The following is a 27,278-nucleotide window of genomic DNA, read 5'->3' as shown; positions in this document are numbered from 1 at the left end:
ATAGTTTCTATATGTTAAGGTCCAATGGGGATGATGACTAGGTTTGAATATATTGATTATTATGATACATTCGGGTAAATAGGGTCAATGTTAACTAATTTATATATAAAAAGCAAAGATTGTCTGGATATTTGCAAAATAAATGAGATTATAAAATTTCAAAAACTACTAAAATTTTTTTATCGTAATTAGATGAAAATTCATACAGTTTTAGCTTCCTTACATTAAATGTGACATTTTTTAATATATGAACTATAAAGATAAACGCACAAATAACAAAGATATTAGTAATTTTGTTTGAACGCGCATACAAATCTAACGACCATTACATGCCTATGACGTCATTTTTTCGAGCCATTTTGTATGGGGCGTTTTTCAGGGATCCGCGGCAGCGCCGCAAATCTGACTCTTTAAATCCCTGTAGCTCCGAAAGTAATGATCGCAGATACCCTGTTACTTTTACAAAATTGCTTTACTATTAGTATACTCTTAATTTATATACAATTTAAAAAACTGTCATCATCCCTATTGTATTGCACTAATAAGTCGAATTATGAATCTATTTTGTAACAACACTTCTAAAGGTGGGTCATCACGAGTAAACCACTTAATTACTGTCCTCTTGATTATTGTCATAATCTGAAACAATAGTAAAATATTAAATTTAAACAATGCTAAAACTCACGTTATACAACGTCGGAGTATGCCCGACTAGTTTTTAAACCATACGAGGCCCTTAGTCATGAACTGGTTCTTGCAACGAACATGATCTAATCTGCTGCCGCTTGCAGTGCGCGTTGAGATTCTAACTGCTCTATTTTTCAGTTAAAGTCGGATCTGTTCCATAGATTCGGACAGACAGGGCAAAAATTAAAAACAAAAATGTTTGTACCTACTTATTTTAGTATCACTTAATAAGTATAAACACTTAAGACAAAACATTTATTTTAAAATCGCTGACACATTTCGAAACATCGTGCAAGCTGCGCATTACAAGATTATAGGTATCAGCGGTAACGTGGAGGCGCGGTGACCGCACTTCCCACCCTCAGTCGCCTCACGTGGCTTGACTTTATATATGACTGTGCGTAGCAACATAAAGCTTGTATTGGACTATACACTGCAACCCATATTCGGCTCACTGTTCAGCGCGAGTCTCCTCTCAGAATGAGAGGAATTAGGCCAATAGTCCACCACGCTGGCCCAATGCGAATTGCAAAATTTACTGGTATGCAGGTTTCGCGATGTTTTTCCTTCACCGTTTGAGACACGTGATATTTAATTTCTTAAAATACACACAACTGAAAAGTTGGAGGTGCATGTCCCGGACCGGATTCGAACCTACGCCCCTTTTGGCTGAGTTTGTTGTGAGCTCTTCTCGGACCAAGGCGCTTTGGAACCCGCGTAATTTTAATTTTAAATTTTCGAAGAATTATCATCACTAGTATCTTAAGTTAATTATTACCTGACGTTTCGAAAGAGCTTGTAAACTAAGCCTATTTGAAATAAATGAAAGTTTGAACCCCCCGAATAGAGGGCGGAGGTCATAGCCACTGGGCTATCTTCACTGATGATGATGGGTAGGCTCAGACCAATTATAGAAGGACCTGTATCGGACTTATAGTCACGAACAACATTGTCTGCCATTTTCTGAGGAAAACGAGCTTAGATTTTGTATATATTTTATACTAAACTAGAAATTTTTGCCCGTTTTTTACACAACTCAATTACACAAAAAGGTATTTTACGGAGCTCTTTAACCGACGAACACGATTACAACTATTTAACATCGATCATAAAGAGACAGTTTTTATAATCGCATTAGACCGTTGATCATATACTTTGACAGAAAAGTAACATTTTTTTTTTATTCTTTACAAGTTAGCCCTTGACTACAATCTCACCTGATGGTAAGTGATGATGCAGTCTAAGATGGAAGCGGGCTAACTTGTTAGGAGGAGGATGAAAATCCACACCCCTTTCGGTTTCTACACGGCATCGTACCGGAACGCTAAATCGCTTGGCGGTACGTCTTTGCCGGTAGGGTGGTAACTAGCCACGGCCGAAGCCTCCCACCAGCCAGACCTGGACAAATTAAGAAAATCACAGTCTGCCCAGCCGGGGATCGAACCCAGGACCTCCGTCTTGTAAATCCACCGCGCATACCACTGCGCCACGGAGGCCGTCAAAAAGTCTAGTCAAGTCCGTCTAGCGAGGTAGGTCCTATGCAGTAATTGGTCTGAGTGAGTAGGTGGTCATTACCCGGTCCCGGGGTGCGGGCGCGCGCGGGGCTAGGGCGGCGGCGCCAGCGGCACCAGCAACGGCTCGCGGGGCCGGCGCGCGCGGCGGCTGGGGCGCGCGGCGCGGGCCGGGGTGCGCAGGCGCGGCCGGCCCGGGCCCCGGCGCCCGCGCGCCTCGCCCGCTGCCGCCTCCAGCGCCTCCAGCGGCCCGTCCGACTCTAACAGCGCTGCGCCTGCGACAATATGGTATTACATAGAAAACTTGACGTAGTACTTTTAAGTATGTATTTCACTACTTTTTTGAAGTAAATTTATTTATTTATTAGATTTATTTACAATCACTTACACTAACTAAAATAATAAAATGTAACTAAATTACAAATCACTATAAGTGTAGTGATTACTTACAAATAAATAAAAGATAACTTAAATATCACAAATTAAAGAACACAACCACTAGTATTAACTGAAAAAGAAGAAAAAATTAGAGAAAGAAAGAAAATGAAAGCACATTTTAGTCATAAGAGTACAAAGTAGAGATGATTTTTTTCCGAAAACTGTATAATGATTCAGAGTAAATGTTAACTTAAAACTTCTGTAAGCACGCTTGACTTGAAGGGTATAATGGTAAATACTTTGTGAAACCTTTTAAGATGAGTGCTGCCATCTACAGGCGTGGTGAAACAGTGTTTGCTATTTTAAACTACCGGCAGATGGCGTTCTCAGACAACTTTGAAACAATCCCTTATTGTACACTTCAAGAACTATTGCGAGGCTCATAGATGGTGCTTTGTTTATTTTCTATTTCTAAAGTTTTCCTTCAGTCGTGTGATTTATAGCAAAAACAAATTTTCGCAAATCGCGCGGGAACCATGCTATTATCCGGGATGAAATTAGCCTATGTGTTGCTCAATAATGTCTCTCTATCCCATTTAAATCGGTTCAGCCGCTTTAGAGTCGGACACACAGACAAACAGACAAAGTTAGTCAGTTAAGTTTAACAGATATCAAAATCAAAAGTAAGTTGTTTACCCTATATACACTATATAAATAGAATTATAAAGGTAAATATATATAATTATTAATTATGTTCTTAATATTAATTATTATTTAGTAACACCTCTTCTTGTTATTTCCGCCCGCGTCACCACATGGCTCCACGGAAGACCAGCGCTGCGCTGGTGCATCCATCACTAGCGTAGCACATGCTGAGTGGTGACCATTTTGGTACCACACACATCATTTTTTTGGATTTATTTAATTATTAGTTTAATATCTTTAAATTATTAGTTTACTATATTTTTAAAATTTCTTCCTTATTTTTCAAGTATTTCTTGTCTTTTGTTTATTATGTGTGTGTGTGTGTGTCCAAATAAAATATTTTTCTTTCTTTCTTTCTTACCCGCTCGTGCGGCTACGGCGGCGGCGGAAGCGGAGGCGGGCGGCTGGTCGGTGGGCGTGGCCTCGGCGCGGCGACCAATCGCGTGCCGAGATCCGCGCGGACGACCGCGACGCGCTCCGCGGGACGATCTGCTATTGGCCCAGCTGGATCTCATGGGCGGGGAGTACGCTGCGGAGGGAAGGCAGAAGTTTAAAAAACTTTTGTTTGTAAAAAAAATAACACTGTTCTATGATGGTTGAGATGATGATTTTTACAGCCTCCGTGGCGTGGTGGATTTACAAGACGGAGGTACTTGGTCTATCAGGTCTGGCAAGCGATTTAGCATTCCGGTACGATGTTGTGTAGAAACCGAAAGGGATTTTCATCCTCCTCGTGGCAAGTTAGCCCGCTTCTATCTTATATTGCACCATCAGTTACCATCAGTTCTTTATCATGCATGTAGTCATTTACCGCGTAGTAGCACTTTTCGACTAGAAAGTCCCTTAAAATCTTTATGAATGCATTATCTTTTTCCTCATTCCGTTTAACGTGTGGTAGGTTTTTGTACATTTTTACTGACATAACATAATGTTATAACGTATGGTTGTTGATGTATGTAGGCGAGGCAACTCACGCAGATGCGGTTGCGGCGAGGCGTCGATGTGCAGTTGGTCGCTGTCGTCGTCCACTTGCAGCGGACTGCCTGGCTCGGAGGACTCGCGCGACCGCTTCGGCTCTATCACTGCCGCCTGTAGTAGCACATTTAAGTATAAATATATATATATATATTATACTTATTTTTATATAGTATCTAATATATATAATACTATATAAAAATAAATCGGGTTTTCCTTCCTGACGCTATAACTCCAGAACGCATCAACCGATTTCCACGTTTTTGCATTCGTTGGAAAGGTCTCGGGCTCCGTGAGGTTTATAGAACGAAAATTCAGAAAATTTTTCAACGTAGGGCAGGGTAGGGGTAGGGTAGTACGGTAGAAGTAGTAGAAAGTTTACATCGTGTTTCACGCGGACGAAGTCGCGGGCGTTTGCTAGTATATATAAAAATTAATTGCTGTTCGTTAGTCTCGCTAAAACCCGAGAACGACTGAATGGATTTATGTTATCTTGGTCTTCAAATGTTCGTGGAGGTGTATAAGGTGGGAAAAATTATAATAATTGCCGAGAAACCCATAAAAACAATCCTTTTCTATTTCCCATACAAACGTTTAAGAGTAGAGAGTTTAAGAGAGCGCAGGTGTAGGGTAGAGGTAGGGTAGGGTAGGGCTACAGTAGTGTAGAGTAGGGATGGGGAAGTGCACATAAGTCAAAGCGTTAATTTAATTTTATTTATTTTCTTTCAGGTAGAACATAAAACATTTGTAATGTAAAAACCAAGCACACTAATTTTTTTAATAATTCTTTTTTTTTAATCATCCATATTAAACATATGTGATACTTTAATAATAAAAAGAGAATGGTCACAGCCTAAAACTTAACATAAGAGAAGGTATATATTACCTGCGGTAGAATTCCTAACTTCCTCTTGCGTTCTCTCTCTTCAATGATTTTCTTTTCTTCAGATTTCTGACGATCTGCAAAATGGTTTTAATTTAAATATTAATTCACTGTCTGAAAAGAAACATTTAAAAAATGTTTGTTAGCCATTTAAAATCCAACTTATTATATTCGATTATTCATTCCGACTTTCATAAGCCCAGTGGACCTCTGCCTCCGATTTCAGAGGGTGTGGGTTCGAATCAAGTCCGGGGCAAACCTACATACCAGAGAATTTTCTTAATTCTCTGCGTGTGTGAAGTCTGCCAATCCGCATTGGGCCAGTGTGGTGGACTATTGGCCTAATCCCTCTCATTCTGAGAAGAGCAGTGAGCCGAATATGGGTTAATAATGATAATGATAATTCCCACTTTCACTCCCATCTTATAAACGGCTGAACCAATTTTGATGAAACATATCTTGGAATTTATCTTTCAACCAGCTTTCAAACCAAATCTGTTCACAGACAGACATGCAAAGGAGGTACATTTATAACCCTCATTTTGGGTTGGGGTTAAATAAGGATACTCACACTTGAGTTCAATCTCATCGTCGTCCAATAGCAGCGACACCACCTCCTTGGGCTTCAGCGTGTCCGGCTTGAAGTTGCCGCCGCTTATGACCATCCTCTGGATCTGTAAATCAAAAAAATGAGTTTTTAAAATTAACTCACAAATGACGGGAATATCGCTGGACATACATAAAATATCGCTTTCTTTATCATCATAGATCGTTATATTATATGTATGTATATATGTATTTATATAGTTATTATTTATATATAGTATTGATATGTACTGTTATAATTTATATATTTATTTTAATTTATTTGTTAGTGTTATTTTTGATGTATTTAATATTATTTACTTTTATTATTTATGTATTAAGTATAATATGTTTCCTCACTTTTTTTCTGTTGTACCTATCCATTTCTTTTGTTTAAAATCTCTCCCACTGCCAAGGGTCACTGGCAGAGATCTCTTATAGAGATAAGTGTTTCCTTGTCCACTGTTTTTCTTTTTACTTTTGTGTGTTACTAATATTGGTACAAAATAAATTAAATTAAAAAAAAAAAAAAAACCATACATACAGCCGAACGTAGAACTGACTCCCAAAAAGGAGGAGGCTTTTTTATTGTTTGTTAAGCCTTTTGGTAACAGGAAAAAGAATACAACAAAAAAAATAATACAACTTTAAATGTTACTTCACCGCTTTCGTACACAGGCGAACAATTTGCCCTAGAACAGTGATAAAAAATGTATTTTTCTTCAAGAAACATACTTTTATTAAACCAATTATTTAACCAGATCCTTATTTATACATCATATTATCATCTCCATATACTTTTATACGGGGGTATACCTGGGTTCCCTAATCAAAGACTGGGAAGTGGGTCAAATTAAGATTTCAAGATTTTCTTACTTACATCGTTAAATAGTGTAATATTTTTTTTGATTAGGTTTTATTTCAAAGTGTTTGCGGGCCGGATCAAATCTTACAGCTGCTGAGCTGGATGTTCTAGACCATTGATTCCCAAAGTGGTCCAGGTGGACCCCCTGGGGTCCACGGAAGACTCCTTGGGGGTCTACAATTCCTAAGCCTTCTAAGAAGTTTTCTAAATAAAATACATAAGTATGGATTGATTGGTTCCTTGTACTGTACCTAAGTAGACATCAAAAAGTGAATTTGAATCATTTTTTTGATTGTCAAACTTTATTTTTTTTTAATTAATAAAGCATTTTGAAACATCAGGTCTGTCCATTTGTTCTGCTCTATCACCGGTTCGGTAGGCATGATTTTAATGTAGAAATGTAGCAGGGGTCCACCGGAACCAGCAAAATTTTAAAAGTGTTCTTTGAGAAAAAAAAGGTTGGGAACTCTGTTGTACTCACCTCACTCTTTTCCCTCGCCCTCTGCATGATCCGCTCCTCAATGGTGCCCTTGCAGATGAGTCTGTAGACGGTGACCTGCTTGGTCTGCCCCAGCCGGTGCGCGCGGTCCATGGCTTGCTGGTCCACCGTTGGGTTCCAGTCAGAGTCGTAGAATATCACCTGAACGAATTAAAGACGAAACAAATGTATTAGATCACAACTGTCTGTCCGGTCAATCATTAAGAAATAAAGAAAAAAAATAAGTTTATTCACTTTTTAGTGTCACAAACAGTACATCTTATCTTAGATATTATACGATTGTCTGTGACACCAAACAGAAAGGAAGAAAGTTTACAGCTCAGCATTAGCCGTTCATCACAGGAAAGCGCTGACTTTCAGCTGAGACCCGGGTGACGTCACAGTCAGTTATTATTACAAACTAAACAACTAATCAAAATACTTTTAACAAGAACTACGAGGTCCACGGACCTCGTACCACACCACGTAAAGTTTTAGTACGAGGTCAAAAAACCTCGTAACGCACCAGAGTAAAGTACCGCAGCGAACGTGTTAATACATTCAAATTAAAAAATTCAGATAATGAAACACAAAATAAAAAACCAAAAACAAAAAACCTTGATAAGAGCGTATAAATAAAATGAAGATAAATGCCAACATACAATAATTAATATGACATATCTATATATACATTATATATATAATTATAATATTAGAATATATATAAATAGAAATATGAATACTTATACCAATTAATAGACTGTACCTAAATATGTTATTTGCATCTAAAGTTCCCACTAAATAATTGATGCCTCCACTGCATAATCTTCTAACTCTTTTTGCCTTACATACATTACTGTAACTGTATCGTTGCAAATATAGTGTATATGTTTTGACGGCCTCCGTGGCGCAGTGGTATGCGCGGTGGATTTACAAGACGGAGGTTCTGGGTTCGAATCCCCGGCTGGGTCGATTGAGATTTTCTTAATTGGTCCAGGTCTGGCTGGTGGGAGGCTTCGACCGTGGCTAGTTACCACCCTACCGACAAAACGTGCCGCCAAGCGATTTAGCGTTCCGGTACGATGTCGTGTAGAAACCGAAAGGAGTGTGGATTTCATCCTACTCCTAACAAGTTAGCCCGCTTCCGTCTTAGATTGCACCCTCACTTAACATCAGGTGAGATTGTAGTCAAGGGATAACTTGTAGAATATAAAAAAAAATAATAAAGATATACTCACAGTATCCGCAGCAGTCAGATTGATGCCAAGACCACCCGCTCTAGTCGACAGCAGGAATACAAATATGTCTGCCCGAGCCTGCAAACAACGAATAATATCTATACTAATATTAAAACGCTGAAGAGTTTGTTTGTTTGATCGAACGCGCTAATCTCAGAAACTACTGGTCCGATTTGAAAAATACTTTCAGTGATTGATAGTTCATTTATCAAGGAAGGCTATAGGCTATATTTTATTTTAAAAAAAAATAGAGATCCTTCCTGAAATTCCAATAATGTAACTCAAGGTGTACAAAAGTTTTGTTTACATGGCGTGCGCTGCAAAAACTATTGATGTTAGAATAACATAATGTATTACAACTTTGCAGAACCCATCATTTTCTACAAAAAAAAAAATGTCGCGACAGCATAGCTTTTTAGCTGGTGGGAGGCTTCGGCAGTGCCTAGTTACCACCCTACCGACAAAAACGTACCGCCAAGCGGTCGTGTCGTGTAGAAACCGAAAGGAGTGTGGATTTTCATCCTCCTCCTAACAAGTTAGCCCGCTTCCATCTTAGATTACATCATCACTTACCATCAGGTGAGATTGTAGTCAAGGGATAACTTTTACTAAGGTTTACATCATTATTTACACAAATAAACTTTAATTCTTATCAAAATGAATTACTTAATAATCAAGAGGATATTATAAAAATGAAAAATAAAATAAAATCTGTTTATTTCAGGCCATTGACCAATATAGTGTTACCATTTAAACGTATATTAATTATTTTTTAAATATACGCGTAACAGTAAAAAGTGTACCTGGAAATCGGCGACCATGTCTCGTCGCGCGGAGATCTTGCTGGATCCGTCCAACCGCATGTATTTGTGTTTGCGGTGCCACATGTATTCCTGTGTGTTTGTTTGTAAATTAAATCAAAATTACTATTTAATTAAATTTTCAACAAATCTATACTAATATTATAAAGCGGAAGAGTTTGTTTGTTTGATTGAACGCGCTAATCTCAGAAAGTACTGGTCCGATTTGAAAAATTCTTTCAGTGTTAGATAGCCCATTCATCGAGGAAGGCTATAGGCTATATATTATCCCCGTATTCCTACAGGAACGGGAACCACGCGGGTGAAACAGCGCGGCGTCAGCTAGTTCGATATAATTTTAGACAGTTGAATTGGAACTCACGGAACTGGTGAAGTGGGAATCGGTCTCAACCATTGGGAGTTCCGTATGTAATATCATTGTATGTATCATACACCGAGCTACTCTTGAAATTCTTCAAATAGACCCTAATTTTCACCAATTATGTATATATATACCAGTTCATGAAAAGCTTATAGAAAAGTCATATTATAGTTTAATGATTACGTAAATGACTAAATTGCTTGGAAATGAAATGTATTACATGACAGGCTACTTATATACCTATTGTTAAATGGTGATAAACTAAAAAATTATAAACCTGGCCGAGTTTGTTGTGGGCTCTTCTCGGACCAAGGCGCGTTTATAACCCTCGTAACTTTAATTTTAAGTTTTCGAATAATTATTATCACCATTATCTTAAGTTTAATAGTATTACCTGACGTTTCGAAAGAGCTTGTAAACTAAGCCTATTTGAAATAAATGAATTTTGACTTTGACTCTGATATCATAGCAGTATAATCTACTGGATATCATGAGGATATCATCATATCTTCAATCGCCAGACCCTTAGCATCGTGGCAACCCTTCGCTAGACACCCTTAATTGTTGAATAAAACATTTTAACAAAGTATCACCTCGAGCAGGTCTATCATCTTGGTCATCTGGCTGTATATCAGTACTCGGTGTCCGCGCTCCTTGAGCCGTCGCAGCAACGAGTCTAGCACTGTCAGCTTGCCAGCATCGCTCACCAGCTGGTTCTTATCTGAGCGAACAAACATAATATTACAAAGGACCGTATTATTAGGTGCATAAAGTGTACAATTGCTTGGCATTGACATGGTCATAGTTCCTCATAAGCTGGTTTTTGTCGGATGAACAAACGTAATATATACAATAAAGTACTATATTAATAGGTACATAAGGTTTACAATTGCTTGCCATTGTGTTGTTGGTAATACGCGAACATCGAGACGTTTACCAAGGAAGTCTGTATTTATCGTACAATAAACCTTATTTGAGTATTCATAAGGTTCACAGTTGCTTACCACTTTAGACGGTTTCTATGCGGTATCATTCCGGAATGCTAGGCCTAACATGCCCTTAACGACATATTTCGTGAAGAGACATAGACAAATATCAACCAATAGCGGTGCAACCGTATATATTGCCATCTCCTTTATTGCGTCGGGACGAAAGAGCAACTGAGGCAACTTCGCCGTCATTGGTCGACATTTGTCTATTTCCCTTTACGAGATTTGTCGTTGGTAGCATGCTAGGCCTCATTGAGAACTCCCCCATCAACTGAGATAGGTCAAGCCTCAAGAGTGAAGTGCAGTCCACCACCAACGGAGAGAGATCCAAGCCTCAAGACTGAAGTGCAGTACCTGGCACCTGTAGCGAAGCCCAGCCCTGCGGCGGGCGCGCGGCGGCCACCAGACGGGCGAGCGTGGTAGAGCCCTCCGCGCTCTCGCCATGCTGGTGCCGCGCGCAGTGGTGGGCGAAGCGCCGCGACACTGCGAATGGCGCGCGCGTCGGTGCTTGCACCTGCATCGACAATAGGGTAGTTGACTCATATCAAATTTAATATAAACAATATTATTATTAACAATATTAATTTCGTGTAGTACATGGAATAAGGGTCCGAATTAAATCGATATCAATTAATAAAAGTTAAGGATTTCTTATAAAACTTTTTTTAAATATCGCGTTTTTTTTTTAAATTCAGTCTAGTAGAACGATAATGAACTATTTAAGACCATTTAAAAAAAAATGTTAACTAGCCTACTCGTATTCATGGCATTAATACTGAGCTGTAATCCTTTAGGGTCATTTAATTTGTTCTTTCTTTGAATTAATTTAATAAATCAATACTATAGAGGTAAATTTTTTGATATTGTAGGGGGTAATCTCTGGAACTACCAACCGATTTTGGAAATTATTCTACCACTACAAAAGGCACGATATTTGTGAGTGATTTTATGATGTGTTTGATTTCGTAATGTAATGTAAATGATATTTCGTCGCTTCATTCTTCAGATATAATTTTACCAAGTAGTTTCCCTTAACTTACAAGCAACAAACAACGCTCTATAATTATACCTTCGAATGAAGCGACTCTATAGCGACTAATATAAACAATATTAATTTCGCATAGTACATATATAATCATCCGAAATATATCGATATTGATTAATAAAAGTTAATGATTTTTTATGAAACTTAATTTAAATATCATGTATTTTTTCAAATTTTCCAAACGTCGAAAACGCTGTCGTCCATTATGTGACGTCACAATATTACTTGATATTACTTGATTTTTTATAGTATGGGGATAGGGATTTGTTATAGTGACGTCATGAAACAGTGAAATATAGACCATTATGGCCTATATTTCACTGTTTCATGAATTCACTCACAGGTAAGTTCGTTTAATCACTAATAATTTATACTTACGATAAATCTGTAAAATAACTATCAGAGGGTGATTAGTGATCGATACTGATGCCAAAAATAGGGTAGGGTAGGGGTAGGGTTGGGGAAGGGTAGGAGTTTGGTAGGGGTAGGGTTAAGTCCCTACACATCCCCTGTATGGTAGGGTAGCTGTACTCTACGAAGACCGCTAGTAATAAATAAATAATTACCTTAGGCTGCGCGGTACACAGGAAGGCCGGTAAAGGCGTGGGCACATCGCGGTACACTCTGGGCGCGCGCTCCACGTGGGGGAACTCCGGTATCTCGGTCATCTGCGGAACCACTGCTATGACACCGCCCTCTTCGGTTTTTATTTCGCTCAGCATTTCTGTCTGAAAATAATCAACAATACTAAATTTCAAAACATCGTTTTCAAAACACCTGAGAATTTTCTTAATTATCTACGTGTGTGAAGTCTGCCAATCCGCATTGGGCCAGCGTGGTGGACTAGTAGCCTAACCTCTCTCATTCTGGGAGGAGATTCGTGCTCAATAGTGAGTCTTAAAGATACGCTCTGATAATAATTCGAGTATCCAATCTTATAAATTAAAAAAATATAATTGAAACTATAAATGGTTTGAATTTATAATTTGATTAGACGACTCTGGGATCTGTACCTGCTTTTGTTTTAAGTAATGTTTATTATATTTTCAAGGTCAAGAAGATTCATAGCATCATCATTAAAAACGTATATTCGGCTCAATGTTGAGCACGAGTCTCCTCTCAGATTGACAGGGGTTAGGCCTTAGTCCACCACATGAGCTCAATGCAGATTTAACACACAGACAAGTATGTAAATTCTTAGGTACGCAGGTTTTCTCACGATTGAGCAACTGTTGAGTTTCTTGTTGGCTTTTCTCAGCAGAACCAGTCTTCCGAACCAGAGGAAGACCTTCTTTACAAATAGTCAACTGATGTTTCAAAAGTGCTTGTAAAGTGAACCTACTTGTAATAAATAAATTTTGAATTTCGAACGATGTTTTTCCTTCACCGTTTGAGACACATGATAATTAATCTCTAAAAATGCACACAACTGAAAAGTAAGAGGTGCATGCCCCGGAGCGGATTCGAACCTACGCCCTCCGAATCGATGGCAGAGGTCATATCCACTGGGCTATCACGTCTCTCTATCAGCTGTTGACACTTACTTGTCCCTCCATATTCTTTAAGTTCCTAGTCCTCAGAGCGCGATGCTCTACCGTCTCGGGCGTGTAGTGCAGTATTTGCTCAGTGTGGATGTAGAATGGACCACCTGGATAATGTAACGATTTTAGAGTTAGTTAGTTATAGTAGACGAGCCGAAGAGGGGATTTTTTGCAGTTACTCAAGCGCGGCAGTTGAACATAAGATACCTTGCACGTTGTTAAGTACCTCCACCAAGTAGGAGCTTTTATTGATAAGTACGTTTAGGCAACCAAAAAAAATGATATTGTCGATTTGAAAAGAAATCCTAAAAGAAAAAAGCATTTCCTTAAGCTCACGACAAAATTACCCATTTTGAAAATCCCTAAAAGAAAAATTTAACTAGAAACAAGACAACAACTTAGAGCCGTCTGTGGAGCATTTTTACAATTGATTGATCAAGTTAATTTTCCATGTATAGCTTCATCTTGATGAGACGCTCAACTTTTTTATTTACAAATGTTTTTAGCATTTTTGATTCTGGTAGCCAACTGGATTACAATTACTGTAATCATTGTGGCTGTATAACTATTAATTAAGCAACAGTAAAATAAGTCCTTTGAACTTACCGTCAATCCAAAGTGGGTCTGTAAACAAAAACTCCCTCCACAGAAGACAATCGTGTTTCCTCTTCCTCAACACATCACCATTGGGACATATCAAAAATAAGTCTTTACTGTTAACTCTATCATAGTCTGTGCCACTGTCGTAGTCTGTCCCGCTCGCACACGCGTCACTGTCTATCTCTTGTTTCACCTCAGTATGTGGTGTACTCATAGACAACCACCACTGTTGTCTATGGCGTAGCTTCTCATACTTATCTAGACTTTTTTCAATGTGTAACATTCTGAAACAAAATCATAATTCGTAAAATATTCCAAATTTAAACAAAACAGAACTTTACTTAGTAAATTAAAATTGAACTCTTTATTTTTTTTAAATAATATGTTTAAAAATTTTCGTTATCTCGTATCGTAAACTTAACAGGTTTATACGAAAACTGACTTATAGTCTACTACTACCAAGAAACAAATGAGTTACCGCGTGATAGTAAAAAAAATAAAAATCCAAAATTAATGGTAACGAAGGCAAAAGTAAAAACTTATTTCGTTTAGAACTTAGTAAAGTAAAATTAAACTCTTTATTTTTTTTAAATAATATGTTTAAACATTTTCGTTATCTTTCTATATTAACTGTGAAATAAAAAAAAATCAACAGTTCAATACGCAAAACTTAACAGTATTATACGAAAACTGACTTATAGACCAACTACTACCAAGAAACAAATGAGTTACCGTATGATAGTAAAAAAAAAAAACAAAATTAATGGTAACGAAGGCATAATAAAACCCTTATTACGTCTATGATAACAATATAAATCAACACTTACGCATACAACCAACCGCACACCATAACTCTATACATCTCCATGGGAGACAGATCCATGAACCTCATAAACGCAAAACAACTGTACAAATCATCACATATACTCCTATGAACATGGTCAGGTGTCAGAACACACAGTTTATTGTACAAAATGTGTCGTTTTGAGGGTATCTTCCGTAAAAGTATGCCATCTTCGGCTATTATCTTTGGTAAATGGTAGTCGTCGATTTGCATCGCGAAAGGAGAGCGCACGTCACGCCTTTCGAATAGTTCTGGATGATTGCAAACCTGGAAGATAACCGAATAATAAAAATATCTTAATTTTAGAAATATACATAACATATAATCTTTTTAACATAAAAGTAGAACTGACTTCAAAGACGTATTACAGGTCTTTGTTTTTAACACGATATTTTAACCGATTTTCATGAAAATAAGATGGGACCAATCTGGAAGTATATTCTTTCAAAGAAAAAATAATTATCAAAATTGGTTAATAAATGACAGTTATAACATTTGTGGGTGAGTGGGTTATGTTATTATGAGTTTTTGTATGTGTTCCGTACTGGAACACAATAAAAATAAAGTATCATCTATAACCAACCTTGAGGAAGTTTCAAATGTCATTATTTTTTATAATTCTTATATGACTAATTGCTGTGGGCACGACCTATAGTAAAGGAATCGTTCCATTTGAACAATATATTCAGTTACCCGCAACCAGTCGAGCGGCTATCAACACATCCCCGTTAAAATAACCATATCGCGATAAAAGGACATACTATTACTAATCTTCGTTGTGCTATCAACTTATCTATTGTGTCAGCGACCTACTTCTGCCGAGAAGACGACGGACCAGGCCTGGCTCCACGGGACACTCCACTCAATTCAGGTTAGTGTCTGCAGCAGAGTCTTTTACGGAACAGTATGAAAGTGCGTACGCAAATGCGTGCACGTATACGTCAAGTACGGACGCATACGGGCACGCATTTGGGTACACAATATTTTAATGTTTTTTAAATAGGTTAATAAATAAGACTAAACTTAAATATTCAGAGTATCTTAGCATTTATTGGTGCCAGATCCAATATTAATATTTTACAAACTTATCTATACTATATTATAACTGAAGAATTGAACGCGATAATCTTAAGAACTACTGATTTTAAAAATTCTTTCAGTGTTAGATAGCCCATTTATTGAGGAAGGTTATAGTCTATATTATATTACGGGAACGTGAACCACGCGGCGTCAGCTAATATGTAATAAAAATAATTAAATTCAAATTAATAGCTTACCTTTCTAAATTGCATAACTAAGTTCATAAGGTTGGAAGTGAAATTTTTATCTACATTATGTCCAGACTCGGCACCCACGGAGTAATGTAATAATTCTTCTATTTTTATTTTCTTCTTTAGCGCTAAAAATTACATCAATCACAATAAATAAAGTACAAAAATCAAAATGAGGCTAGTACGATATTTATAATTGATTTTTTAGATTTGCATTATGTTTATAGATATGTTTGTTGCAATAAAGTTATTTAAATAAAAAAAAATGCACAAATACAATTGCCTCGAAGCATGTTTTGTCATACGTAAATTCATCTATACTTATATTATAAAGAGGACAATTTCTGAAACGTCCGATATGTCTGTTTATAGCGACAAAAGACTCCATCACTGTTTCTGAACTAGGCAGGCAAAATCTGCTGAGAAAGAGTAAAAAACACATACCTATATACAAAAGCTTTTGTCTTATAGTCAAAGGGCAGTGCACCATAATCTCAATCTTGTCGGACAGTTCATTCTCCACGTCTTTCTTGATTCGTCTCAACATGAACGGCTTCAGAATCATGTGCAACCTGGAAAGGTGCTCTGTAACAAATGAAACATAGATCATTATGAATGTTATTTAAACGGGTACATACCACGATAAAACGACGAGATTTTTATTGTCGATATTTCGACCCCGTTGCATGGATCGTGGTCACGACGAGACTGAAGTTGCGAGATGAGAAGTGAAGTCAGCTGTTAGGGGCAGAATCGATCTACCTTCTTTCTTGTTCTTTTTCTTTTTTCAACAACCTCGCGTTTTTGGCTGTTTTAGGTGAAAACAGAACAAGAAAGAGGGTAGATCGATTCTGCCCCTAACAGCTGACTTCACTTCTCATCTCGCAACTTCAGTCCCGTTTTATCGTGGTATGTACCCGTTTAAATAACATTCAAAATGAACAACCACGAAATAAGTTTAAAATCATTAGAAACATAGATCATCTACCCTTGTATGATAAAACAAACAGGACAGACAAATTGTTTTCCATCAGTATGTTTTAATAAATTAAAATACTATGAGGAGTTAACAAAATACGATTGCATTTTGGATGTAACAGTAAAGTAAAAGAACAAAAGTATTTTTTGTATAAATTAAAGGAACATCAACACAACAAAAAAGCAACTTGAATTTTTTTTTGAGTGATACATGGAGGTGTTATCATATCGTTTTAATAACTGCTCATATCATCATCAACTGCTTATAATAAATAACATTGCTCTTAGCTCACACAGCAATAAATTTCATGTAGCACTTTTACTTACTTATGGCAACCAAAGCCCAAAAATAGAATATCTATATAAAATTCCTTATACTCACTCTCATCTATAGTGGTTTTGTTTTCTGCATGGCTTTCTATATCTTTGGAGAACCACTCATTAAATTCGTCATGGGAATCAAATAGTGTCGGCATTATGAAATGCAATAACGCCCATAGTTCTGCCATACTGTTTTGTATTGGTGTTCCTAAAATAATTATAAACAAAGAACTGTAATATATTATAATATGTTGGATACGGGATAGTACCAAAAGTGAATTTAGAGAACACAATTATAAACTACAAGCCCTTGAACAAAAATTACATGTGAAATGAACCAACATGAATAACGCTTATAAGGCTGTTACTATATCAGAAAATAACTTTGATCACTATGCCGTCATTTCTGAGCGGTACAGTTGAGTACGTTGGAGGGGAATGAAAATATTGGCCATAATAAACAAATTATGGCAAATATTCTTTTAAAAAAAAAATCAAGCTCACAAGCTAGATTAAGATTTTTCTTTAGAAAAGAGAAAGCTCAACATTTAATAACGCGATCTTGACTTGACTTGACCTCATTGATCCAATGCCATGATCCAATCACTGGATCAATGAGACAATTAATATATGTATGTAATGTTAATTACCTTATCTAATTACCTGATAACAGTAGCCGATTTCTACAACTGAACCCGAGCAACAATTTCCACCTCATACTAGCCGAGCTTTTGATAGCTTGAGCTTCATCGAGTATCATATATTGCCAGGAGACCCGGTTGAGATACTTGAGATCCGATACGACAATCTGGTACGACGTCACCACGACATGGAACGCTGCCTGCGGCGTGTGCAAGTCCTTACGTTCCCAGAACTGTCTGAGTATCTTACGTTCACTCGGACTGCCCCAGTATGGTACCTACAAATGTTGCGTATACGTAACTAAATTAATTTCCAAATCTTTACAACTGGGTTGGCCCTAGGATCGATATTGTGATTATTGAAATTAAGATTTTGTATTTTCTAACAGAATGAGAGGGATTAGGCTAATAGTCCACCACGCTGGCCCAATGCGAATTGTCAGACTTCACACATGCAGAGAATTAAGAAAATTCTCTGGTATACAGTTTTCTTCACGATGTTATTCCTTCACCGTTTGAGACATGTGATATTTAATTTCTTAAAATGCACACAACTGAAAAGTTCGAGGTGCATGCCCCAGACCACAGATTCACACACCCTTCGGAATCGGAGGCAGAGGTCATATGGTGTGTGGCTACACATACATATATCACGGCTATTATAAATAAGATCAGTAAGTTTAAAATGTGCACCACGACATATATTGAGGTGACAGAAAGACGAAGAAATGACAAAATATTCACGATTCTTCACGATTCCGCCGTCAACGCATCCTAGATCTATAAGTGCCATTACTTCAAATCAGCGTAATCCATGATGTAAATAAGCAAAGACGTACTGCCAAACGATTTGGCGTTTCGTTACGATGCCCAAATCGTCAAAATTATGGGTAAAATAAACTTGCACCTCTTCCAAGTCAGCCAACTTCCATCTAAGGCTGAATCACCACATAACATAAGGTGAGATCGCAGTCAAGGGCTAACTTATCACTGATTCAAAAATGGCAAGCAAACCCTATCAAACAAAATAAGAAAAGAATTTTCAAATCGGTTCAGGCGTCTTCGAGTAATCGGTAAACATACATAAAAAAAAGATTTAAAGTGATAACCTCCTCCTTTTTTGAAGTTGGTTAAAAAAACCTTACCACTTTAAAATCGCTCGCAAATCGTTGCATCTCTTGTTGCCAATTATGCAAAGTTGACGCGGGCGACACTACCAGGAAGGGGCCCCAGACTCCAAGTCGCTCGGCCACGTGGCACAGGAACGCTATGCATTGCACAGTCTTTCCGAGACCCATCTCATCTGCCAGAATACCGCTGATACCCTGAAATAAAAAAAAAACTTTAGACCGCACGATTGAAGTAAAACTTCTTTCAATTATAAAAAGCAAAACGCCATCTATGAGCCTCAGGCACAACTACATCGCAACAGGTTCTTGAATCAAAATGGATCGTTTCAAAGTTCTCTAAGAACGCCATCTACTGGTAGTTTAAAATAAAAAAAGCGATATTTCACTATACATGTAGATGGCAGCACGTATCTTAAATGCCTTGCCCGATTATACTTTTTTTAATGCATTTATTAACTTATTTCCCAAATCAAGCGTGATTATTATAGAAGTTTAATTATAATAGATGACTAATAAACTTTCTAACAGTTTATATTACCCTGGTACTCGAGGCTCAAGTTACTAAACAAATTGATGAACATTAATTATAGTGCGTGTATAAACCTCCTGTACATTCTATTATCCTGGTACTTTGCTGTTGAGTGGTAATTTTTCGTAAACTTAAAAAAAACTTAGTAAGAGTATAAATTAACCTTTTATACCTTCTGTTAATTGAAGTTTTTGCTTTAGGAGACGTTTTTTTAACTTTCGTCTACTTTAGGCAGGATAAAAAAACTACAATTAAGTTCCAAAAAACAAAGTTGATACCTCAATTAAAAAAGGGCAAAAAATCTTGAATGAATAAAATGTCACAATTAAAACAACACAATAGGCTACTCGCCTGCTTTACAAAACTAAGAAGATTTTTTGCATAGAGGCAATATAGATGCCTAGCAACTGTAATCACATTTTTATTTGTGAAAAAAATCTCGTACTTGTAATATTTTTATAAAACAAAATTGTATTTTTATCACATCATAAACTGTAACGTCATTCGCTACAAGGCATCGGTTTGTGATTGGCGCTTGTAGTGACGTGATATAATCAAATCACTGCAAACGCCAATCACGCTGTTATCTCTATGAATGACGTCACTTGCTAATGTGTTGAGTTCCAGCGGCAAAAATTTTACGTTTCCATTTATATTCAATTTTTTACTGGTTATTATTGACGAGACAAAATAAAATATAGCTTATGATACTTCCATAATTAAGTTTAAACACTGTTTACAAAAGAGGCAAGTAGCCTACACAAACAGACATGTACCTGATCATAAAGGTTCGCGAGCCAGTTCATCCCTTTGAGCTGGTACCCCTTGAGAGTGCCGTTGAATATGGACGGCTGGTCGTAGTCTCCCCTGCGCTCGCTCCGTTCCGTGCCGTCGGAAGCGTCCAGCGCTTGCGTCCGCGCCCGCTCCGCTTGGAACGCTTCCCGGGCGTTCTTCGATGCTCGAGCTTTCATTGCTTCACTGAGGAAAATTAAAAAATATATTACTTCTGCCTATCCCGCATATTCTATTTTTACAGTTCGATCTATGAGTCCCGCCGCATGCTACTTCAGTTAAAAATGTTGAACTGGTGATAAAGAGGTACCGCAAAGCGTAGTAGTATTGAACTCGGTAGATTGAAGACTGAAAACAGCAAAAAGCAGATAGCAAGGTTGCAAGCAACTCAAGACTGTTGTAATTTGGAAGTGCATCATTATAATATCTATATTTTTAGAAAATCGGTTTATCCCAGCTTTTATTTAAAGCCTGATTGTATAAGTTGAGCGATAGGCGCAGTGTTTCCGAGTCTTCTGAAGATTTTGACCTTGAGATTTTAATGATCCGCCAAAGCACAAACCTCTCTCCTATAGTCAGGACCCGATCCAGCAATATCGCCGCAATAATATATTTACAAAACACTTTTGAAAATTATTAAACGTCATGCGGGAACGGAGAGAGACATAGTTGAAGGAAATAAAATAAGGCTGCTGGGGAATACTTTTTGCCGCTCAGGGCAATTGTCCCACTGACCCCCCCCCCCCCTTCCTCCTGGATCGGGTCCTGCCTATAACTTTCTTTTTTTTTTAGTGCCCCAAAAAGGGGTAGGTAAGCTATGTGAACTGTATACCTGTCATAGTTATCAATGGCAGCGAGCCTGGGGTCCCTGTCCTCATCCAGCTGTTGGAGGATCATGTCAGCATCACTATCGCAACCATCACCAGCATTCAGTTTCTTCTGCATGAAGTGCGCGTACAACTCAGTTTGCGTTATGAGGAAGTTCAGTTTGCGACGTTGGCGTTTCGCCTCCATTAGTTCTACATCCATCTGCAATAGGAATCACATTTTAAATCAATCAAATTACAAGGAGACTGACCATTTTTCATACATTTCTTGGCTCAGATTTGATGAACAAACTGTTAGGGCCCCCCAGATTTGATGAATGAACTGTAAAAATGTCGTAATTTACAAGCACTTTTGAAATGTCAAGTTTGACTATTTGTTAAAACTCCCAGGAGTCCCACACTTGTGACCGATGGACGTAGGGTTAAAAACATCTTTTAAACTAGTTTTTTTTTTAAAGAATATTTGCCATATCTTTTTTTAAATATGACCAATATTCTCATTCCCCTCCCAACTAGTCGGGAAAGACTGTATTAGGAGTGGGTACGACAATAGACCAACGGGGCGTGGATCGAACCGCTCTTACCGTTGAGCTATTAAGGTTTAACACTCCCCTTCCTCACTCAAGTAATTCTCCCCGCCTATCCCAAATAATCCATGAAGGATTATCCAACAAAAGTTGTGGACGGATCGAACATCACAACAATAATGAGCTAAGAGCTTATATAGCCAGCCCTCGGCCTCCCACTACTCCCCATCTAACTCACGGAACACTTCGTACTATCTTAGCTCGCGCCCACACGTGCACATATATTGCTTACCTTTCTCTGTTCCTCGGCCTCACGTTCCATACGCCGCCGCGTCTCTCTCTCGGCGCGGTCGTATCTCCTCCAGTACGCTTGCATCTCGCGACTGAGCCTCTTGCATCTCCATACCGTTTCTTTCATATTCTTTTGTGACTGTTGACAAATTAAATAGACAGAATTGTTAGGTAACCAATTCTAGTTGACGATACTTTGGTAACTATATAGGTATTGATTTTGGATAATGTTAAGCAGGTATTAGATTATTATTTAAGTTAGTTTGTTAACGTTTAACCTAACATCCTAATATATACGTAGTATGTAACTCTGTCTCTTTTGTATTGAACACTATAACTGCAAAAAGGGAATGCGAATAAATAAGCTTTTAATGCTATATAATACAGCACCCCCATATATGAATTATACACTTCACTCTAGAAGCTTGAAGCCCGCGCATCTCTAAATAGAAATTACTACGTGTTTTATTTCAACGCGTCGCTTCCTGTGGCTTGGACTTAAATTCACCACATAGATTATTATTGTTTTTTTTTATAGCAAATACAACAAAGCAAACGGAAAATTTCAGCCTCCAGTAGGCTAAAGTAGTGCATAGAGAGATAACAAGATAATTTTGCCTACATATCACTTTCTTGTTGATTCCATATCAAAGAAAGAGACAAATATACCTTTCTATTTGTTTGCAATAAGGTACGAAAGAGCGAGCAATATGTAGAAAAAATTATCTTATTATCAGTAAGCCTAATTACTGAAATAAATTAATTTTGAAACTGAAATCGCTCTTAATATGCAATACGGATATTATGTGCGTTTTTTCATTTGTATGAGTCGGGCTTACATTACAAACGCTTTTGAAATGTCAGATATCATTTATATCTTAGAGGACACAATCAAGCTTCTCTTTGACTTATGTGCACTTACTACTTATCTATCACTACCATACCCTAAAACATCCTACCCCTACCCTATTAAACTTTTCATAATCCATAGTTTTTAGCTATTAATGTTTTATTAGCTCAACTGCAAGTATAACATTTGTTGTCTCTACTCTTTGTTTGGCTTTGGTAAGCTGTACCGACAAGAGTTTGAGAGTAACAATTGATAGACAGCACAACAAAACAAAAATTCAGTTTGTACACACAAACGCTGTGGTATGTCATCTTACCACTATATACAAAGTCCGATGGACTTCCTGGAATAGATGGACTATACCTGCATTGCAACATGTCGCCAATGTTTGCAGCAGAGTGTTGCCAATCTCTTCCTCTGCAGCATCAGTTCCCTGTGAGTTGCGGTCCTCGCTCTTTGAACTTTGCCGAGTTCCTTTTTGACTAGAAGTTGCCAATGCCGCCTGCGGCGCGCCGTCAGAGCTTCTGGACTTTTGAGGGTTGATAATTTTTTGCGACCTCTGAAAAAAAAACCTAATATTTTAAACCTCCTTATACCTCCTACAACTCAATAACTTTACTCTTTGTATTAGTATAGATGTATAGTAAATAATCAAAATCACCTGACTCCTGGTTTGTCGACGATTGTAAGTTCATCAGTGTCATTCTCTTCTTTCAAATGTTTCAGTTGCTCTTCCCAGTCCACACCGTCAGGCTGAGGAGAAATTATAATTTGTTATTTTGAAAAACATTTATTTATTAGCTAGTGACATTTTTTTTTTGTTCTTTACAAGTTAGCTCTTGACTACAATCTCACCTGATGGAAGCAGGTTAACTTGTTAGGAGGAGGATGAAAATCCACACCCCTTTTGGTTTCTACACGGCATCGTACCGGAACACTAAATCGCTTGGCGGTACGTCTTTGCCGGTAGGGTGGTAACGAGCCTCGGCCGATACCTCCCACCAGCCAAAAACATTACACTATATACTTTTAATATTAGTAGGTACCCATGCAAATGAAATGCAAGCTTTCGCAACTGTTGCAACATCAATGTTGTATCAAGTATACTACATAGCATCCACAGTTTATTTTGACAAGATTCTATTTTCCATTTTCCCATTCTCATTATTATATTATTATGTGCAAGCATGTGAAATTACTGTGATAGCCCAGCGGATATGACTTCTGCCTCAGATTCCGAAGGGTGTGGATTCGAATCTGGTCCAGGGCATGCACCTCCAATGTTTCAGTTGTGTGCATTTTAAGAAATTAAATATCAAGTGTCTCAAACGGTGAAGGAAAAACATCGTGAGGAAATCTACACACCAGAGAATTTTCTTAATTCTCTGCGTGTGTGAAGTCTGCCAATCTGCATTGGGCCAGTGTGAGACTCGAGCTCAACAGTGACCCGAAAATGGGTTGATAATAATGATGTGAAATTGAGATTTTTCCGCATAACTCCCTGACTTGAATATCAACCACTTAGGGAATCCATCATATAGATAGTCTACTCACCACATCACTGCCTTCAGCACACGCGCGGCCATCTTTAGCGCGACCTCTCCTCGGCTTCTGCGAGCCTCTAGCCGCGCCCCGCTCCGCCGGGCGGCCTCGGCGGCCTCGCGAGCCTGCAGCCGGCGCCGGCCTGCTGACTCTGCGCTCCGGGTAGCGGTCGATGGTGGACAGGAGGCCAGCGCCGTAGTACATGTAGCGGGAGTTCTATACAAATACAAGTAAAGGTAACATTGGTACATAAATTCTCTTTTGAGACAAAGGTTAAAGGTCATACATACAAAAATGCACTGTGTAATTACAACTCGAAGATTTTCTTCTTAAAATAATAGGTTTAAGAAAAAAAAATTTCAAGTTTGATTAATTTAATGTTAATATTATTGTTAATTAGTATATTTAGATAATATAAATTATTTGTTTACATTTTAATAAAAAAAAAATATTCATATTAACATCATATAAAAAAAAACAATCAATTAATTGTTTTATTCAGTAAAATGTAATTCAGTAAAAAATTATTCAGTTTTGTGTAAAATATAATTAGGTTTAACTGTTATGTAGTGTGTTGTAACTGTTATAGATCTTCCATTTATTTATTAGTTCTTTTTATTTTTAATTTTATTAAATGACATACATATATTATTGTTAATTGGTATATTTTAATAAGTAGTATAAATTCTTTGTTTTTATTTATGTTATTGTAATTAATTATTTTTATTGTCTTTTGTGTACTTCTTCCTTCTGATTCGACTGCTTTATGTTAACCACTTTCCTTGTTTGTCTTGTAAATGTCATTTGTAGGTATGTTTTGTGACGCCCTTATTCTTAATTTGTGTAATAAAGTAAATTGTTTACATATTTATTAACCCCTTTGCATGGTAATTTAAGCCTTTACTAACCTCTAATATGTAAATGTTTTCTGTCCCAAATAAATAAAAATAAAAATAAAATAAAATTTGTATTTACAACACTTTAAGAAGACACTGTCACAATTAATGAAGAATTTTCAAAATTGGTTTAGAGGTTTAGGCATGAAAATACAACTTATATATACTTTTATATATTTATTGTAACCTAAAAGAAATAAGATCCATAAACACTTTTGTATTTATCATTAGTGGAAACTATAGATAAGATTTATACACTCTAATACCCACATTATGTTATAATTTAACAAAATGTTAATCATACTCACTCCAGGGTCATTATAATAGTCCTTTGCATATTTGTTATGATAGTGCCTCTCCTTCAACAGTCTCCGTATCCTCTGCTCTTTAGCAGATGGAGTGTCTTCCTCGCTGCTGGACTCTGTCTCTGAAGACAGCAGCACATCCCTCAGCCACTGTCGCTCCTCGCCTACTGATGCTAAGTTGTATAGCCTGAGGCGGTCACTCTGTCTTTCTAGAAAAAATGTTTTTATTAATGTTACTTGGGCAGTTGAACTTACATTACTTACTTTACTTAACTTGCTTACTTTCATTGACTTATTGAAAGATTTTTTTCTGAAGCTGGCTTTATTTATATACACAAGCATAACTGCCTTTAATTTAGTTAAATTAGTAAATCACAATAAATGGACTAAAGGCAATTTATAATTAATTAACAATTCATTTACAAAGTTGTAGAATAATATTCTGATTACTGATTGTATTTTTTTAAATAATAAACAGAGCAATTATTCACCTAAAATATTTCTTTTTAGAGTTCTGAATGTACATAGTACAAAAACGGAAACCTTATAATATCACTCATGCACATTTTAATGTCTGTCTGTTTTCTCCGAATGTATTTTAAATCATGGCAGATTGGTGCTAGTTATTCTATATTGAGAGTTTTCAGGTTGCAGAATAGATGTTTTTCTGCCCACCCAATGGTAGGGTCTGATCACAACTGATCTGAAGCAGTCAATGATACACATATGAAAGTGATACAGGGATCTCTATATGGGTATGCAAAGCTGCTCTAATAGGATCTGATCAAATTTGGATAGTCAGGGAGAACAACACGAGTAAAGAAGGGGAGATTTAATTGATTGTTAAGCAATATCCCTACATCAATTGGTCACAAGTTCTGAGCTTTGCTTGAAGTTTTAATCTCTGCAACATAATGGACACTGCACCCACATGGTGAATCCATGGAATGCTAGGATATTTCTATTGTCTCATTACCTGCAAAGCCGCTATATCAAGAAGAAAAAGAAGATTGGTAGGGTCTGTAGTTATAACTACAGCTTTGACAAGCTTCTGATTGTCCTAGTATTTACTAGGAAAGATTCTTAGAACTTCAAAGTTACCTTGCTTAGTAGTGACAACACCGTGCATATTCTTGTCGCCTTTCGACATCTCATTTGCCATGGATTTGTTGTCTGAATCATCGTCACTGTCGCTCCCGCCGTCAGAGTTCAGTATCTTCTCCACCTGCCTCACGAAGGGTCTGATGTCTAGGGCGGCTTCCAGCCTCTGGATGTGTATAGGCTTAGCGACTTCATGACGTTTGAGCACTGGTTTCCCTACCACACACTTCTCAGACATCCTTACCGCTGCGAAAAGAACACTAGTTTCATAACCAAACAACGAAATCTACCGCACATACAGCTGGCGAGCGAAACAAAATAGAATCTAATTTACGGTAACTGAACTCGAGTCGAAGCTATCATTCACAAATCGCAACAATTTCGTATAAGATAAGGCCCGGGTAGGACAATATAGCGAGATTCACTTACACCAAATTTGTGCCCCACCAGGATGAGCTAACCTTCATTACTTAACACAAAATCGTAGAGCATTTACAAAATGGCGAACGAGAATATTCGACGAATTGCTGTCAATGTCGCCGCCCGAGCGGCGCACATAACTACTCATTTCGTATTTGAGGTTGAAAAAACACGAACCCGCCATAATAATCGCCGACCGAGGTTGTACTTTTATTAGCTTAACACTTTGAACCAATGGGCTATCCAGTAGACAAAACTGACGTAAGATGGACCAATAGTTGGTAACCTGTCGATATCATTCACTAATCATGAAACACATAGATAACATAATACAAATTTGTAATAGAAAAC

General features: G+C 37.5%; 1 protein-coding gene across 1 annotated transcript; it reads right to left on the bottom strand.

Annotated features, from left to right (window-relative positions):
* Nucleotides 1–524: 524 nt before the first annotated feature.
* LOC112046579 (chromatin-remodeling ATPase INO80) lies at nt 525–27,125 on the bottom strand. The gene is made up of 29 exons (XM_052888402.1): nt 26,937–27,125; nt 26,508–26,753; nt 25,410–25,615; nt 24,218–24,421; nt 23,325–23,416; nt 23,027–23,222; nt 21,815–21,952; nt 21,001–21,197; nt 20,153–20,354; nt 18,863–19,042; nt 17,740–17,995; nt 17,138–17,284; nt 16,222–16,362; nt 15,784–15,905; nt 14,490–14,773; nt 13,669–13,946; nt 13,066–13,169; nt 12,088–12,249; nt 10,831–10,990; nt 10,081–10,208; nt 9,109–9,198; nt 8,306–8,383; nt 7,071–7,229; nt 5,711–5,813; nt 5,143–5,216; nt 4,256–4,370; nt 3,643–3,810; nt 2,263–2,473; nt 525–639 (listed from the first exon to the last, which is right to left on the bottom strand). The coding sequence occupies exons 2-28, from the start codon at nt 26,743–26,745 to the stop codon at nt 2,292–2,294; spliced, it is 4,404 nt and encodes a 1,467-aa protein (XP_052744362.1). The 5' UTR covers nt 26,746–26,753; nt 26,937–27,125; the 3' UTR covers nt 525–639; nt 2,263–2,291.
* Nucleotides 27,126–27,278: the final 153 nt, after the last annotated feature.

The sequence above is a fragment of the Bicyclus anynana genome, chromosome 22 (assembly GCF_947172395.1).
Source record: "Bicyclus anynana chromosome 22, ilBicAnyn1.1, whole genome shotgun sequence".
NCBI lineage: Eukaryota > Metazoa > Arthropoda > Insecta > Lepidoptera > Nymphalidae > Bicyclus > Bicyclus anynana.
This window is presented reverse-complemented; position numbering and strand designations above follow the sequence as displayed.

Coding starts and splice junctions, on each gene's coding strand:
- LOC112046579 (XM_052888402.1), bottom strand. CDS start 26,745: ATGTCTGAGAAGTGTGTGGTAGGGAAACCAGTGCTCAAACGTCATGAA. Junction 21,198..21,814: donor AGGCCGAGGAACAGAGAAAG/GTAAGCAATATA, acceptor TTCCTATTGCAG/ATGGATGTAGAACTAATGGA. Junction 13,170..13,668: donor AGACCCACTTTGGATTGACG/GTAAGTTCAAAG, acceptor TACATTATCCAG/GTGGTCCATTCTACATCCAC.